This window comes from Nicotiana tabacum, chromosome 8, assembly GCF_000715075.1.
Source record: "Nicotiana tabacum cultivar K326 chromosome 8, ASM71507v2, whole genome shotgun sequence".
Lineage (NCBI taxonomy): Eukaryota > Viridiplantae > Streptophyta > Magnoliopsida > Solanales > Solanaceae > Nicotiana > Nicotiana tabacum.
The window spans coordinates 208,997,364-209,014,032 of record NC_134087.1 but is presented as its reverse complement, the minus strand read 5'-3'; the positions used below and the strand labels follow the sequence as shown (position 1 = coordinate 209,014,032).

Sequence of the window (16,669 nt, the reverse complement as noted above, 5' to 3'; positions counted from 1 at the left end):
AGTAAGATGCATCAGGATGGTCATTTTCATTTTTTGGTACACCTGTCCTAGACAGACCCAACCCCTGTGTTGAGCCTCCAAAGTCAGATGCACGTGATGCAAAACAAACGTTCCTACTAGGGATCCGGCATGAAGCTGAGTTATTCTAAGTGAAAAACCTGAGGCATATTGTTTTAGACATGGCTTACCCAAGTGGACAACTTGAGCCGAAGTGGGGGCAACGTACCGGGAGCACGAAAGTCTACCCGACCTAGTTACTTGTCCCAACTTCGTCTTATTTGGTATGACTTCTAACAGAAAGGTGGGCCACGCGCACGTGTGCACCATAAATTCAGAAGACTCAGAAGGAAGGAGGGTTTCGTAGAAGTTTTATATACACAATTCAGATAATATAAAAGCGGTAAAAAGCAACATTTAGCACATTAAGCTCAAACATGTAAAAATCAGATAAAGCCAGATATAACAATTTATCTAAGCTCGAATTTCTAACCCTGAACCAGTGGTTCTGGGTTTTTTGTTCCCAGCAGAGTCGCCAGAGCTGTCACACCTCCTTTTTCCGCCCCCGCGAGGGTACAGGGAGTTTTTTCCAATTAAAGGACAATCGAAACGGGATTTGTTTGTTTATTTCAGAGTCGCCACTTGGGAGATTTAGGGTGTCCCAAGTCACCAATTTTAATCCCGAATCGAGGAAAAGAATGACTCCATATTACAGTCTGCGTACCAGAAATCCGGATAAGGAATTCTGTTAACCTGGGAGAAGGTGTTAGGCATTCCCGAGTTCTGTGGTTCTAGCACGGTCGCTCAACTGTTATATTCGGCTTGATTATCTGATTTTATACAAATATGAACTTATGTGCAAATTTTATCTTTTTACCGCTTTCATAATTGTTATTATTATTTTTACAAGAATGTGAACATTGTTTAAAACATGTCTTTGGATTACGTCACATGAAATGCACCCGCAATCCGGAACGCATTTTTATTCAATGTTTTGGGATTTGGATTTGGGTCGCATGAAATGCACACCCGAGTTTAAGAAGGTAAGCTTATTAAAATGCGCGCCTAAAGCAATTAGCGTATTATTATTTCTGGGTAAGCGTATTATTATTTCTGGGTAAGGCCGTGGAATTTTGCTAAACGGCTCATCCCAAAGTCTAATTAATTTTAATTAAACATTTATCGAGGGCCCCACAATTTTATATTTTTATTCGACGAGGCTCGTCTCATTTATTTTTAAAAGACAATCCTAAAATGCCTACATTATTCTCTATTAAATTTGTCTCTACAAAATAAAATAAAAAATGTCTTAATTTATTTACATGTTGAAATTAACCAATAATATTTAATTAAACAACATTCCTCCAAGTTCCAAAATGGTCTATTTTGATAAACTAACGTGCTTTTTGAGACATGGTAATCATCCAACAATAGCGAATTAACTAGACGAAGTTACTACACCATTTATTTATTTTTAGGCAATATATAGATAGATCGTCTGTTAAGCTATCATCCGATGTTTCACTATATATATTAAACAGCTATATGATTCTGATTAGAGTAAGCTAAACAATTTATATATACAAATAAAATTTAGAATATAATTAAAATAAATCTGGAACTTCAACTCTTCATTTTCGTATTCATGCTACATGTTTCAGTTTACAATAACCAGCATGTCAGTTGTGTACCTGATATTGGAAGCAAAAGAAAATGAAGATGAGAATCAGCAGCAGTAATAACAATACAGCACAACAACAACAGTCCAGCAACAGTAACAACCCAGGAACAGAGTTTTCAAACCAATGGAGCAGTAATCCCAAAACAAAAGCTTAAAGCTTTGATGAAACAACAACAATTAATACTGATTTCAAACAATGAAAGAAAGTAGAAGATTTTTTTTTAGTTCTTATTTATTTGAAAGTTTTTATATTTTTCGGAATTTTTCTCTCTCTTAAATATTCAGCCATTTTTTTTCTCTCTCTCTCTATCTGTCCGTTTTTTTCTGTATTCTTCTTATTCTCTTCTGTCTTCTCTTCTCTCCAAAATCTGATTCAAAACCTCTCTTTATATCCCCAACCCTTTAATCAATTAAAATCAATCACTTTCTCCTACCAAACCCATTATCTTCCCACTCATCCCCCATTATATTAAACTAATATATCAAACTAATCCATTACATTTTGTCCCCCATGCCTACCATAAACAATTGTCATATTCCCCTCCACTACATTTTGTCTTGTCCCCCATTTATATTAAACAACTATATCACCCACATCCCATTACATTTTGTCCCCATGCTTAACATAAAGAATTATAAAAATGTTTAATTACCAAACTACCCCTCCGACCTTATTGCAATTATCATTTTACCCCTGAACGTACTGCAATTTACCAAACTACCCCCATCAGCTATAACAAATCAATTAATCAAACTCAACCAAAATATAGTCAATATGACCAATTTCTACACAAATTCAAACAACAAATCATATGAACACGGATGAACAATACAACAACAATATCACATGAACACAAATTGAACAACAAAGAACAACTAAAATTTTGATTGAACAATATTTTTTAGCAACAAACAAACCTACTTTCAGATTCAACAACAACAAACAAGTATATTCAGATTTCTAAATTCAATAATCATTTGAACTTAAAAATCAAACAACTTTACAACCAACAATTCCTATATTAAAACTAAACAAAATCATGAAGCAAACTGAAGAAATAATCAAAAATGATAATCAATAAACAAGAAATCAAACTATACAAATTTCGGATTCAAGATCAAACAAACAAAGTATGAACATGAATTAAATCTAAAAATAAAAATGACGGATTCAAATGATTAAACCAACATACTTCCCTATTACAACTAAATTCTTTTAGGCAAATCAAAACAAAACTTAAGAAGAAACAATTATGAATTTAAACTTGAACTTAACAATATTAACAATTTCTGAAAAAAAAAATACATAAAACACATGAAAAAAAATTGAAGAAATAATTAATTAAACTTCAATTTGTATCTAACCAATATTAAACTAACAATTTTTTAACTAAACAATAAACAAGAACGATAAAACAAACATGAAACAAACTGAAAAATTAATTAATCAAAGTTCCATTTGAATCTGAAAATTTAATCAACAAAACATATGAACAAACTAGAAAATTATTTCAACGACGAACAAACAAAACAAGAATTGAATCATTTATCGATTTTGGATCCGAAAAACATCAAACAAAAATATGGAAAAAATTGAAACTTAAACCAACTAACCGGTTCAAAACAACGACGAAGAAACGAAGAAGATGAAGCAACAACAACGTTGGTGAGACAGTAGCAGTTGGTCATTTGCTAGACGCAGAGGCAGTAGGAGGCAGAAGCGTGAAACGTGAGCAGCAGCAGCAAAACAGAGTAGCAGCAGCGGCGATGCAGCGGCAGCAGCAGCGGCGACACAGCGACGGTAGGCAGCAGCGAAACAGAAACAGGAGCAGCTTGGTCGTTTGGAGAACGGAGCAGCAGCGCGACGGGTTGACGACGAAACACGAAGAAAAAGTAGCAGCTGGTCGTTTGGTGGTGGTGTTTGGACGGAAAAGATGAAGCAGCAGGTGGCGACGGGGTGGGGCAGCCATGGCAACCTGAGCTCAAGCTTGAGCTCGGCGAAGAAGATGAAGCAAGGGCAACGATGGTGAAGTTAAGGGTAGCCATGGATGAGCCTGAGCTTGCCGTGGAGAAGATGAAGACGCGAGGGGTCGTTTGGACGTGAGAATGGAGGGTAAAGGGCAGCCATGGGAGGTGGGGTTTGGAGCTTTGGAGAAGAAGAAGATAGGGAGGGGGGGTGGCAGATGGTTTAGGTTTTTTAGGGTTTGGTTTTTTCTTTTGTTTTGTTTTACAAGATAGGGGGATGTTGGGTATTTGGGTTATGGATTGGGTCGACCCAGTTCGAAATGGACTGGGTCGTTTGGGAAGATTGGGCCATTTTTTGGGCCTGTGGCTTGAAATCGAAGAAGAGGCCCAATTCCGACTTTCTTTATATTTTCGCTCTCTTTTCTTCTTTTATTTTTCTAAAACTAAATTATAAAAATACTTAAACTATTATTAAGAACTAAATTAAGTTATAAAAGCACAAATTAACTCCCAATAACAATTAACGCACAATTAAGTATTAATTAAGCATAAAATTGTATATTTGGACATTAAATGCTAAAAATGCAAACGATGCCTATTTTTGTAATTTTTATTTTTTTGTAAAACAAACTTAATTACTAACAATTGTAGAATTAAATCCTACATGCAAAATGCGACATATTTTTATTAATTTAACAAATAAACATGCACAGACAAATACAAATAATTATTCAAAAATATCACAAAATATCACAAAATTGCACACCAAGGAAAATCATTTTATTTTTGAATTTTTTGGGAGTAATACTCATATAGGGCAAAAATCACGTGCTTACAAATACAACAGAATACATGTAACAAATACCAATTACCTTTTGGTTTCTTGAATCTTTCATAGGTTTTTTCCTCTTTGAGCCAACTTGATTTTTGGTTTCTTTTGAAGCTTCATCAACTTGGACTTCTTTCAACTTGTCATTGTGTAATTTACTTCTTCTTTCATCAACTTTGGATGCTGATAAACCTGCAAAATCTTTCTCCGCTTGAGTCAGTTGCAACGAGAAAGTGGGCCCATCAAAATTGAGAATTTTGGTGGGTATACCTCTGGGTAGTCTGTTGAGTGGCGTTGCATCCGACATTAGATAGAAAACTCAAAGAATCCTGGTGATTAACAATTCAAATGGAAGATATATCAGAAAATTGTGTAAATTCGCTAAAAAAACTTATAGAAACAAACTAATGAAAAAGCAATTTCGAAGTAGTTGAATTACCTACGGGGAGAAGATTTCCAAAATACAACTGTGAAGCTCTAAAAAACACTTGAGAACCAACTTGCCCGTCAAAATACGCTTGAGAACAGTTGCGAAGAAGAATGGCGTGTGGGGTGATAATGGCGGAGAAGTATAGGCGATAATGGCGGATGAGGGTTTTTGAAGTGTATGGAACGTGTGTTTGTGGGGGAAGAGGGAAAAATGTATTGAAGAAGAGAGAAAAAAGTTGATGAGAGGAGATATACGCTAATTAGGTGAGAGAAAATAAAAAAAAATGAGATAGAAAAATATTTTGTAGCATATATTAAGCCTTAATTTTAGGATGGAACTAAATTTAAATTTTTTGCTATAAACTAAAAAGGGTATTTATAGAATGTAATATTTTAAAAGGGTATTTATAGAATATAAATAGGGTACTAACCTATTCTATAGGTGGTAAAATTTCCTTCTTTTTTTAGGTTAGTTCCAAAGCAATAATGAATTATTTGACTACAAATACAAGCGTTTGTGCAGGAATCACATTATTGCACCTATAAGTTTAAACCGTTCACGCGTTATACTCCCTCCATTCACTTTTACTTGTCATATTTCGCTTTTCGAGAGTCAATTTGATTATTTTTTGATAAATTGCATAAGATTTTCTTAATATTTTAAAATTAAAATTTGATATTCAGAAATTATACAAAAAAATACTATAATTTGTAATTTTTCTCATATCAATATGATAAAAAAAAATACTCCCCCTGTTCCAATTTATGTGAACCTATTTCCTTTTTGGTCCGTTCTAAAAAGAATGACCCCTTTCTAAATTTAGTAACAATTTTGCTTAAACTTACAATTGTACCCTTAATAAGAAGCTTTTATAACCACACAAATACCCTGGCCTCTTTTTGACTTGTTTAGGACCACAAATTTCAAAAGTCTTCATTTTTTCTTAAACTACGTGCTCAGTCAAACATGTTCACATAAATTGGAACGGAGGGAGTACATGTTAACATGTTGGTCAAAGTTTATGTAGTTTGACTCTCGAATAGCGAAACATGACAAGTATAGGTGAACGGAAGGAGTACATCCTTAAGCTCGGGAGGGTCGGGTGATTTAAAGGCAAACACATCACCTACAACTATCAAAATAAAGGCATTCATGACTACTTGAATTATTTTACTAATCAATTTATCATTTTTATTAAGTTAATATGGCTAGTCGCAATAATTATTTGGTCATTATATTTACAAGGCAACATATATAAAGTCCCCCTTAAACTTATCCAGACAACATGTTTGAACACTTAAACTAAACGAACGTTCTTTTAAACACCCCTCCCTTTTTAAAAAAAAAAAACTTTTCTTTAATTAATGTTTTCCTTTTTTTCTTTCTATATCCACATTTTCCCTAAACTTGTACCCTTCTTCTTCCATCCAACAACCACCCACAGTGTGCTATACCACCATATCAGTCGCCTCCTATCTTCACTTCCTTCATCCCCATCCCCACCCCACCACTCCACAACAAAACAAAGAAAAAACATACTTTAATTTTCATGACATAGACAGAGAGCTCACCGGCGAAATTTTCTCGGCGTAAAAGATTCGGTGCTTCCTTCGGCCTTCGTTACAGGTTTTGAGGTGGGGAGGGAGAACAAATTTTCCGGCGTAAAAGATTAAGTTTACATGAAAACTTTCACTGCTTCCTTCGGCCTTTCACCATTTTCCGATCTGGTTCTTCATCCATGAAAGTGGTGGGGATAGGCTGCAATAATAACAAATTCCATTAGAGTTGCAGAGAAATGATATTATGTGAAAATTACCTCAGAAAAGTAGAGAAGGTGACTTAAATGGTTGTAATATACAACAATGAGGTCATGCCGGAAAGGGTAGCTGCCGGAACTTTTCTTCCTCAACTTCGCTGAGGTTGTGGGGAAGAACGAAGAATGCTGGGGTGGGTGAAAATGAAAAAAACCATTATAGAAAATATAAAAAAAAAATGAGTTTTTGACATGTGGAGGTGCGTGTAGAACACCTCCCATGTGGTTTTGCACTTCGAAGGAGGTATTAAATTCACTTGAAATGAAAATGGGAGGGGGGGGGGGAGGGGGGATAAAAGAACTTACGTTTAGTTTAAGTGTTCAAACATATTTTCTGGACAAGTTTAAGGGGGACTTTATGTATTTTGCCTATTTACAACTACAACTTGGCATCTCCTTTATTAACTATTTGCAATATTTTTTACTCACGCAATCAAAATGAAGCATAGAGTCATCCAAATGTTATGTGTATTAATCAAGAATAGAAATATTTAGAAAAGATAAAAGCAAGTAAAAGAACTGCCAAGCAAACTAGTTTAAGTTTATTAAGGAAATCCTTTTTTACTCTTTTGGTGTTCCTTAGGATGTAGATAATTTTTGTAAAGGGAGCCTCTCCCTTGTTTATTTTCTCTAAATAGGAGGAATCTCCAATCATAGAACTATGTTGTTTAGTATCCTATTTTCCAAACCATTTTACAGAATTGAGTTTGTTCAATCTTCACTAGGGATTGGGAGTATAGCCTAGTCCAGCTCCTATGTAACTTTGTGATATTTAATACACGAGGTAGGGGTCATTGCCCCCCCCCCCCCCCCAACCACCACCAACAAATCACCACAGGAGGTGAAAGCTTGCGTGGATGGATTAGTTAAAAAAAATGAGTATAACCTTGTGGAAATGAGAAACGAGTGTAAAAAAGGCAACCCAGTGCACTAAGCTCCCGCTATGCGCGGGGTCCGGGAAAGGACCGGACCACAAGGATCTATTGTACACAGTCTTACCCTGCATTTCTACAAGATGTTGTTTCCACGGCTCGAGTGTAATATAATGTTCATAGGCAATTATGGAAAGTTAACCTTAATAAATAAATACCTATGTGTCATAAGCAATTATGGAAAGTTCATTCTGGAATATAATGTAATACTTACATGAGATACGAATATCCACGGGTTTGATTCCAAGGTTTTCTTGTTCTTGTTGAATTCGTGCAGCAGAAGCCTCCAGTTCGGTTGTACAGTCAGTTAACTCAATGAGTTGCAGTGAGTAAATATCTGCAAACTCAATGGGTATCTCTTCCAACATATGGCACTCTCTAATCAAGAGGCGCTCAAGGACGGGAAAATTGTCATCTGTGGCTTTCCAGTACTTGAGATCACAATGCTCAATTAGCAAAAGCTTCAATCGAGTAAATCCTCCTTCAATTGGATACCATTCTTCGCCAATACAAGCATTCCACATCAGCTTCAGCACCTCAAGGTTAGGCAACTCACCTACAATGTTCAAGTCCTCCCACCTTACAGAAGTTTCCTCCAGCTTTAACTTCCTGAGTGTTACTGGAAAAGCTTTTGCACTTGGAATAGTCGCTGGTGAAATCCGCCAGTTTTCTGATGAGTCCCACTTACGAACAAGTGCAAGACTCAATGTTTCAAGTTGATGTAGATGGACAAGATTGTTGAAAAGTCTAGATTCTTGAAAGACTTTATAGTCACTGACATGTCCATAGATTACTAACTTCTTAACATTCTGAATCCCTGAAATAACCTCCTTTCTGCAACTACTTGGAGACAAGCCAGAAACAGTATGTATGTTTGAAAAAGCCAAGTAGCTCTCCTCGTCATCAGATTCCCTTGGAGGATTTGACAAATAATATTTATGTAGTCTTAGCTGCCTTAATTGCATCAGTTCCCAAATTTTCTCCGTAAAAGTCACATATCTAGGACTATCCCGTTTAACAATGAGTGTTTGCAGATTCCATAATCTGTAAATTTCTGGAGGTACGTAAAAATCCTCGCCGATGCCGGACAATGCTAGGTACCTCAACCAAATGAGACATAGTATCTGTGGAGGGAAACTTTCTAAGTCTGTGGTAACCAAGTCCAAGATTCTAAGTAAACTAAAATGAATAAGCTCTGAATTGAGAGTAAAAGTTGAATTAAACAAAAAAGAGAAAATGGAACGAGTTCGTTTTAAGAGAGTGTAATCATCATCATCTGTCTGCCTGCTTATCAAATGATCATGTTCGGGGGTAAGAAGGGCCAAACACATTCCATCATCAGTCCATCGCTTAAAGGGCTGCATTTTATGCGTACTGAGATGATGACATTCTGGAGAAAAAGCATGGCTTTGAGCTTTTTTTGCATCTGAATCACCATCTCCACCCGAATCATCACCTTCATCCAAATCATCATCTTCATATGATTTATCAAAAACAATGTCTTTCATGACAAAAATGTCTTGGCTTTGAGCTAATTCTCTCAAGCACAGCTCATGTATTAGATCATGAACCTTACATGATCTAATTTTTGTGCCATCCAAACTTTTCTTGCATACAAGAACTAGATGTCTGTCGATAAGATCATGTAAGCACTTTTCAGCCTCTTTTTCCAAGTCTTTTTCTGACTTCAAGAAGCCCTCAGCCATCCAGCATCTCACCAAACCCTTCACCGAAATCTCACTGTCTTCTGGAAAAATCCCAAAATACAGAAGGCATGCTTTTAGGTCACTGGTTAAGTGATTGTAACACAACCCAAGCACATGTCGATATCGTTCATATGGATCTTTTGTGACAAATGACATGACATCTTCAGCAATATTTTCCCAATCTTCGATTGTCCGTTTAGATCTGGAGAGAAGCCCAGAAATCACGAGAATAGCTAATGGTAACCCTGTGCAATACTCTACAATTTGCTTCCCAATAGTCTCAAACTCATACGGTAATGCTTCATTTGCAAACACCATACTTTTTGCAAGGTTCCAACTCTCATCTGGGTCCATGAGGTCCATCTGCAAAGAAAGATTCTCTGTACCAGCATAATAAGCTAATTTTTTGTTACGGGTAGTCAACAATATTCGACTCCTATTGTTCCTACATGGAAAGCAATGTCTCACGTCATCCCATGCGTTACTGCTCCACATGTCATCCATGACAATTAAATATCTCTTACCTATTAAACTTTTTCGTAGCCTGTCAGCTAGATCTAACTCATCATCCATGTAAAATTTGCGACCCATTGCAGAATGCAGAAGGCTTTCCAGGATATCTCTTACATTATACTTTTGAGATACAGTAGTCCAGGCACGAACATCATAATGAAATCGAATTGATTCATAATCGTAAACTTCTTTTGCTAAAGTCGTTTTACCGATGCCCCCCATCCCGATGATCGAGATGACTTTGAGATCAGACGAGCCATCATATTGTGTCAGTTTTTCCAGCAACCATTTCCTTTGATAATGGCTCGCCGTATTATAATCTTGAATGTTTGGTGACTCATTCTGGACATGATCAATGTCCTCTGCTACTTGTTTTAGGCTATCAAAAAGCCTCTTATGTTCCTTTTCTTTATGCATTTCATCATTTGCCATTACAGCTTCTGTTAGTGTCAGTTGAATTGTGTGTTCCACAGCATTTGTGACGTCTTTTATCTGCGCTTCCAAATATGCCATTTTCTCAGTATCATTGCTTTTGTCAAAATTCTTGAGAAATACTTCCAGGGAACTAACTTTTCTCTGAAGAGCGAGAAATTCTTCTTTGTGGTCGCAAATTAGAGATTGCATTGGCGACTTGGATGTCAAGAGTAGTTCTATCATTCTCATAAGAGAAGCAATACTAGCATAAGCCATATCTATTCTATTCCAATTATGACCTGAAAGCTGCAAGATTTAGGACGTCAATGGTATATATAACATGATCAATAAAGTTGCAAAAGGGAAGGCAAAAACAGAGAGAACATCGGGTAGATTTTCAGCCATCACTGTCTCAAATCTCAATCGATTCTACGACTTGATCATTTAAAAAGAAATCGAGAGTTTTTTGTATCTTCAAAAAACATTGCGTCTATTTCATGTTCATGTCATCAATGTTACTAAACATGGGTTTTCACTACTTATAAACTTTGATCTCTAATCCTCAGAATTTGGTTAAAGATAAGTGAAACAATAGTCTTTACTAGATCTGGTACCCATATTTCTAGGTTATTAATCTCTTAAAACTATCCTTCACATTCAATGCACAAAAAACTATGGTTCTGTACGAACGATGTTCTATAACTACAGGAATCACGTGGGTGCGCCAAAAGGAAATAAGGGATAAAAGGCTACTCCTCAAGTGTACAAAATCCTTCTCAATTCAATCAAAAACAATCCTATTACTCTCTCCATACGGTCCACATCAGTGCTCCTGGAGCAACTAAGGTCCAGCCAAATGGAACTTTTTTGACCATGCCTGGCATTACCCATTGAAGACCTAACCAACACAGTATTTTCCATAACAAGCGAGCCATTGAAGACCTAACCAACACAGTATTTTCCATAACAAGCGAGATGCTATGAGATGAAAGCTACTTCCTAAAGTAAATCGATAGCAACTACCCCCTCCGTTTCAATTTATGCGACATAGTTTGACTTGACACGGAATTTAAGGAAAAAGAGATTTTTGAAACTTGTAATCTTAAATATATCATAACATTTATGTGGCTATAAGACTTTTGAAACTTGTGGTCATAAACATGTTAATATTTGTGTGGCTAAATATAAAAAAGTGTCATTCTTTTTGGAGTGAACTTATAAGGAAAGTGTGTCACATAGATTGAAACGGATTGAATAGTATGTATCTGTAATGAAAGAAATACTAAGGAAACCTTGCCACATATTGCACCCTACTTTTTTTTGTTTTATTAAAAAGCAGTATGAAGAAAATACTGCAGCAAGTCAAAAAGAGCTAAACTTGGAACATCAGATCTCTATAAAATCCAACATATTGCACCTTTGGATTTTCCAACATCAAAATCTGGAAAGGGAACTTTACTTGAAAATTCTGGTCAAATTATATCTTTAAATAGAATTAGAAAGCATTAAAGTTCCACAAATGAACTCTTTATATCAGGTAGGCAAAGTTGAAACTATTATTCAAGAGGTGAACTGCAAACTTTGATGTATACTTTTCCCTAGTTTAAAAAGGAAGAAAATTAGATCTATCCTAAAATTAGATTTGTAGTAGCGCAAAAAGCTAAAACTTAATATAAGAAATACTTGGAGAAACATATATAAGAAACTTAATATGAATAACAATCAACAAATGGATAAAGCACAAAACATACAGTACAGTAACCAAGAAAAAGATCTCAGAAGACATAAAAAAGGCATACCTCAAATGGTATGTGCAAACAAATTACCAAGTAAATTGCAAACAAGAACTAAAGATTTGACTAATTTGGATGAGATGACAACTTCAATTAGGGAAATACAATATTATACCACATGGGTGTTAGTATATTACAAATCAAGTTGGTTATATATAGTACTTTCACTTAGCTGGTTTTAATGGAGATTAGAGATTAATAAGTCAAAGAAAGAAGTGGGAAGACAAAGAAAGATGGCATACCTTGGACTGATTGAAATGGTGTCTGCAATCATATTACCACCAAGTTAATTTTATATTAAACAAAGAAAGACTTGACTTTATAAAAATGGGATGACAATCACTGGCTTAATCAATAATTACTCTCTCCTTTTCAATTTAAATGACACATTTTCCAGTGTTCCAAAAAGAATTATACATTTCTATATTTAGAAATAAATTTAACTTTAAACTTTCTATTCTACACAAGCTTTTATAGCTACACAAATATCATGACCCACTAAACTTTTGCACCCTAAGCTTTTAGCACCACATATTTCACAAAAGTTATCTTTTTATCCCTTAAACTTTGTGTCAAGTCAAACTACAACAACAACCACCCAATAAAATCCCACTAGTTGGATCTGGGGAGCGTAGAGTATACGCAGACCTTATCCCTACCCTGGAGGGGTAGAGAGGCTGTTTCCGGGAGACCCTCGACTCGACAATAATATTAGAAAAAAACATGTCAAGTCAAACTATATCATCAAAGTCGAAATGGAGGGAGTAGCTGGTTAATCAGAAACTCTAAATTCATATTAGCTTGCTTGGTTACCTGCCACTAAATTTTGATGGCCAAAACCCACCACCATAGGGCAGCATACCCTGGGTTTATGGCTTGAATAAATAAATATAACAATAATAATGATCCAGTAAAATCTCACTAGTAGGTCTGGAAGGCTAGTGTGTATGCAGACCTTATTGAGAGGTCTGGCTCAAGAAGAGGAAAAGACGAATAATAATAATAATAATTAAAAAAAAGATTCTGCAAGCAAATATGGTGGCCTATTGCTAAAGGGGCGGGTCCATTAACCCGAGTTTGGAATCATGTGCCACTAGCCTCGACATTTCTGGGTGATTAAAAAAAATTCCAGAATACACTTTTTATTTTTCAAAAGTTCTCACTATTGTTTTTTTTATTTTTTCAGAAAAATAACTATAGCCCCTGTAGCAGACCAGCAATCCTCTCACCAGTCAAGGATAGCAATTGACAACAATTGGTAGAACAAATACGTGTAATATTGAGACAGAACTGAGTAATAATGGAAAAAATAAAAAGAATGGAAAATTTGCCACTTTCCTTAATAATGCTCTTCGCTTGAATCAATAGCTTGTTGTTGTGTAACAATCAAAACATTTACCGTCGAAACTGTGGGAATTGGTCGCCGGTGGTGGAGAACGATCGCCGGAGCGAGAGACATTGCCGGAGGCGGCAGTGGAGGGGGAAGTTGTTCGCCGGCGGGACCTCCGTCCACGTCAGCAGATAGACGGTGGAGGTGTGGTGGCTTTCGTACAGGTGTTGCTCTTTCCATTGTTGAGTTTTGTCCGGCAGCTGAAGAGTGTAGATTTTTGTATCTTCTTTTTATTTTTTTCTTTGTTTGTTTTTTTTCCACGTGTATGGCTTAGAAATTTTATGGATAATCACCCAATTCTTACTTTATTACAACCTAAAGTTACTAAATTATACTCTCCTCTGGTCCACCTATTTTACTTTTGGATTTTGGTACACTCATTAAGAAAGTAGTAACTCCTAAAGAATAAAAGGTATCTTCACTAAATTAATCTTAATTAATTATTATCTTGACTAAATAAGGGCAAATTTTAAAAAAATAAATTAATTCCTTCTTGATTATATAAATAGACACTTATTTTGAATCAAAATAAAAAGATAAAATGATCACTTATTGTGGACCGAAAAGAATAGTATTTTGTAAAATAAATTGAAAAAATAAATAGAAAAAATGACACTTAATGACAATATATAAGAAGAATTGACAATTTTTTAGCTTTATATTAGGTTTTGGCAAAGGCAGCCCCAAATAATTGGCATTATATAGCCAAATCCCAAAAATCCTATTTTACTATTTATTCCCCTCACTGTTTGCTGCCCCTCCCCCTCTATTGTTCGTTGGTCCCCCTCCCCCTTCTTGTTCGTTGCCTCCCCCCATCTCTCCCTCCCTTCCCTTGTTCGTTGCTTTTCCCCCTCCTTTCGTTCGTTGCTCCTGTGAAAAAAATAAAGCTAATTTTTTGGAATAATATAGAATTCTCTAGAATGCCCTAGTTTAGTATCCTTAATATTTATCTAGTGGACATATCTAGATGTTCTAGAATGTTGTGAGAAGATAAGATATATCTAGATATTCTAGAGTGTTGTTAGAAGATAAGTTTGCTAGAATCTTCTTTGTACATTATCTAGAATCATCCATAGGCTAGTATAAATATGGGGTATCTTGTTTATTTTTAAGCAAGCCAAAATCAAGAAAGCCTTCTTTCCAAAACAAGTTCTCCTATCTAAAATCTATCTTCTCTTTTCAAGCTTCCTCTTCTTTAGTTGAACCTCCAATCTTAGTTAACGATCTTGGGCTAGCAGAAGGTCTCCAAATAATATTCTTCTTCTGTTATTCTTTACAGCTTCCCTACCCCCCCCCCCTCTCCCCCCTTTTTGGTTCGCTGTGCTTTATGGGTTGGATTCCAAATGAGATTAAAATGGTGGATTGGCTCTACGATTGGTTTACTCAGTATTACCCATCAAGTACAGAGGAGTGAAGCTCTAATATAGAGCGACAAATTAATATGTGAATACAATTCCTCGAGGTCCTAAAATACACACACACACACACATATATATACACACACACATATATATATATATATACATATGTGTATATGTGTGTGTATACACTTGGATATACAGTATGATATAAAAACTATATTTATAATTTTTAATATTTTTAATGCTTGTGAGAAATAATTTAAAAACTTAGAAAAAGGATTGTAGAGATTTGGGTGAAAATTCTAACAAAAAGGAAATGAAAGTCTATTTTTAGGGTGATGGTTGGACCATTAGAAGAGAGAGAAGATCATTAAATGTTAAATTTTGGCTACTTGTGTCAAATGCTAAAAGATTGGCCATTTTCTACCAATTATTGAACTAAGTTGTTATACAATGCCAAAATCCCTAATAAAAATCACTTGCTTTGCGTAAGTATCACAGAAGAGCAACTAAATAATTTTGTACCAACTAGGATTTATTTCTGATTCAAGACTTAAGTAGCAAATGTTGAGGTGTAATTTCGTAGTATTCTTTAGAAAAGAAAAACGAAATACATTTACATATGAAAAACATAACAATGAAGTCTATAACAGTCTCGAATTGTTAATCTATAACTTTCCCTTTTCTTCATTATATTTAGGAAAAATGCATAAGTACCTCCTTGAACTATACCCAAAGTTTCAGCGATATACTTTTTCATTACCCCCTTGAACTATTTTAAAGTATAATAAAGGCCAAATACATAGACAACTCATTAAACTTGGCCCAATTTTTTATTTTGGCACTCTAACTTAGTCTTGTTCCATTTGGCCTTCCAAACTCCATTGTTTGTGTTCCACTTTAACACAAAAGCTGACTAGATTGAGTGTGTGATTTGCCACACCTTGTAGGCGCGTAAGGGAGATTTTTTCAGCCAAATTTCCATCTCCAACGGTAACAACATAAATGTTGGCCCCATATTTAATCCCCCATCTTCCTTCCCCATTATTTCATCTTCATTATTTTCCTTCTTTATTTACTTTGCCCCATCTTCACTCTCAAAGTTTCAAAGAGCCAAGTTTGAAGGCCAATCTGTCGATTTCATATTTTGCCCCATTTATTTAATCTGATTTCTTTGTTGTGGGTTTATTTCAACTAAGCTTGAAGTTTGAAGTAAATTCATGTCTCAAAGAAAATTATTTTCTCACAATGGAATGGATATTTGTTGTTGTGGATTTCAAGTTGAACTAAAAGTATCATGGACACCAAGAAATCCAGGTCGTCGCTTTTATGGGTGTAAATTTAACAAAGTAAGTAAACCATTTTCGAATTTTATTTTTAGTGTTCTTATTTTCTTGTCTCTATTTACTTTGATTTATTTGCTTTTTTCTTGTGTTTTACAGCGTGACTGCAATTATTTTAGATGGCATGATGATGAGTTTCCAGCTCAAGCGAACAAGGTTATTTATGGTTTGCTAAACAAAGTAAAAGAAAGAGATGCAAAGTTGGCTATGTGGAAGAAGTTAGTTGTGTTTCTTGGTGTGTTCATGTTATGGAATTGGCTAGGTTTTTCCAGGTTTTATTGATGTAATTTGAGTCAAATTGATGTAATTGGTCAGCCCTTTCAAGTTTCAAAAGTTCATATTAGTTGGTGATAAATCAATTTGGTCAATTGCAAAATTTCTTGTTTGTTGATTTCAAGTAACTCAATAGATCGGTAAATTTCCAGAATTTTGGCAATACAGTTTTTTGCACCAACCAAATATCCAAGTAATTAGCTATTCGGTAGATACATAAATATCCAAT

General features: G+C 35.3%; 1 protein-coding gene across 9 annotated transcripts; it reads right to left on the bottom strand.

The window, feature by feature from the left end:
- Nucleotides 1-1,502: 1,502 nt before the first annotated feature.
- LOC107784147 (putative late blight resistance protein homolog R1A-3) lies at nucleotides 1,503-13,706 on the bottom strand. Of its 9 annotated transcripts, none has more exons than XM_075220122.1 (6): nucleotides 13,473-13,706; nucleotides 7,862-10,586; nucleotides 4,912-6,660; nucleotides 4,743-4,801; nucleotides 4,516-4,664; nucleotides 1,503-1,688 (listed from the first exon to the last, which is right to left on the bottom strand). In XM_075220122.1, the coding sequence occupies exons 1-3, from the start codon at nucleotides 13,641-13,643 to the stop codon at nucleotides 6,635-6,637; spliced, it is 2,922 nt and encodes a 973-aa protein (XP_075076223.1). In that variant the 5' UTR covers nucleotides 13,644-13,706; the 3' UTR covers nucleotides 1,503-1,688; nucleotides 4,516-4,664; nucleotides 4,743-4,801; nucleotides 4,912-6,634. The 9 variants fall into 9 exon arrangements, with proteins under 9 accessions (XP_075076223.1, XP_075076222.1, XP_075076227.1 ...); XM_075220121.1 differs by having other exon boundaries at nucleotides 6,474-6,660; XM_075220126.1 differs by having other exon boundaries at nucleotides 6,474-6,660; nucleotides 13,408-13,647.
- Between the last annotated feature and the right edge of the window lie 2,963 nt (nucleotides 13,707-16,669).

Bases quoted from the DNA above. Each gene is read 5' to 3' on its own strand.
- LOC107784147 (XM_075220122.1), bottom strand. From the start codon at position 13,643: ATGGAAAGAGCAACACCTGTACGAAAGCCACCACACCTCCACCGTCTA. The intron at 10,587-13,472 runs GTAAATGTTTTG...TAAATCTTGCAG, and splicing joins CAATTCCCACAGTTTCGACG to CTTTCAGGTCATAATTGGAA. The intron at 6,661-7,861 runs GTAAGTATTACA...TTATTATTGCAG, and splicing joins CGTGGATATTCGTATCTCAT to CCTATCCCCACCACTTTCAT.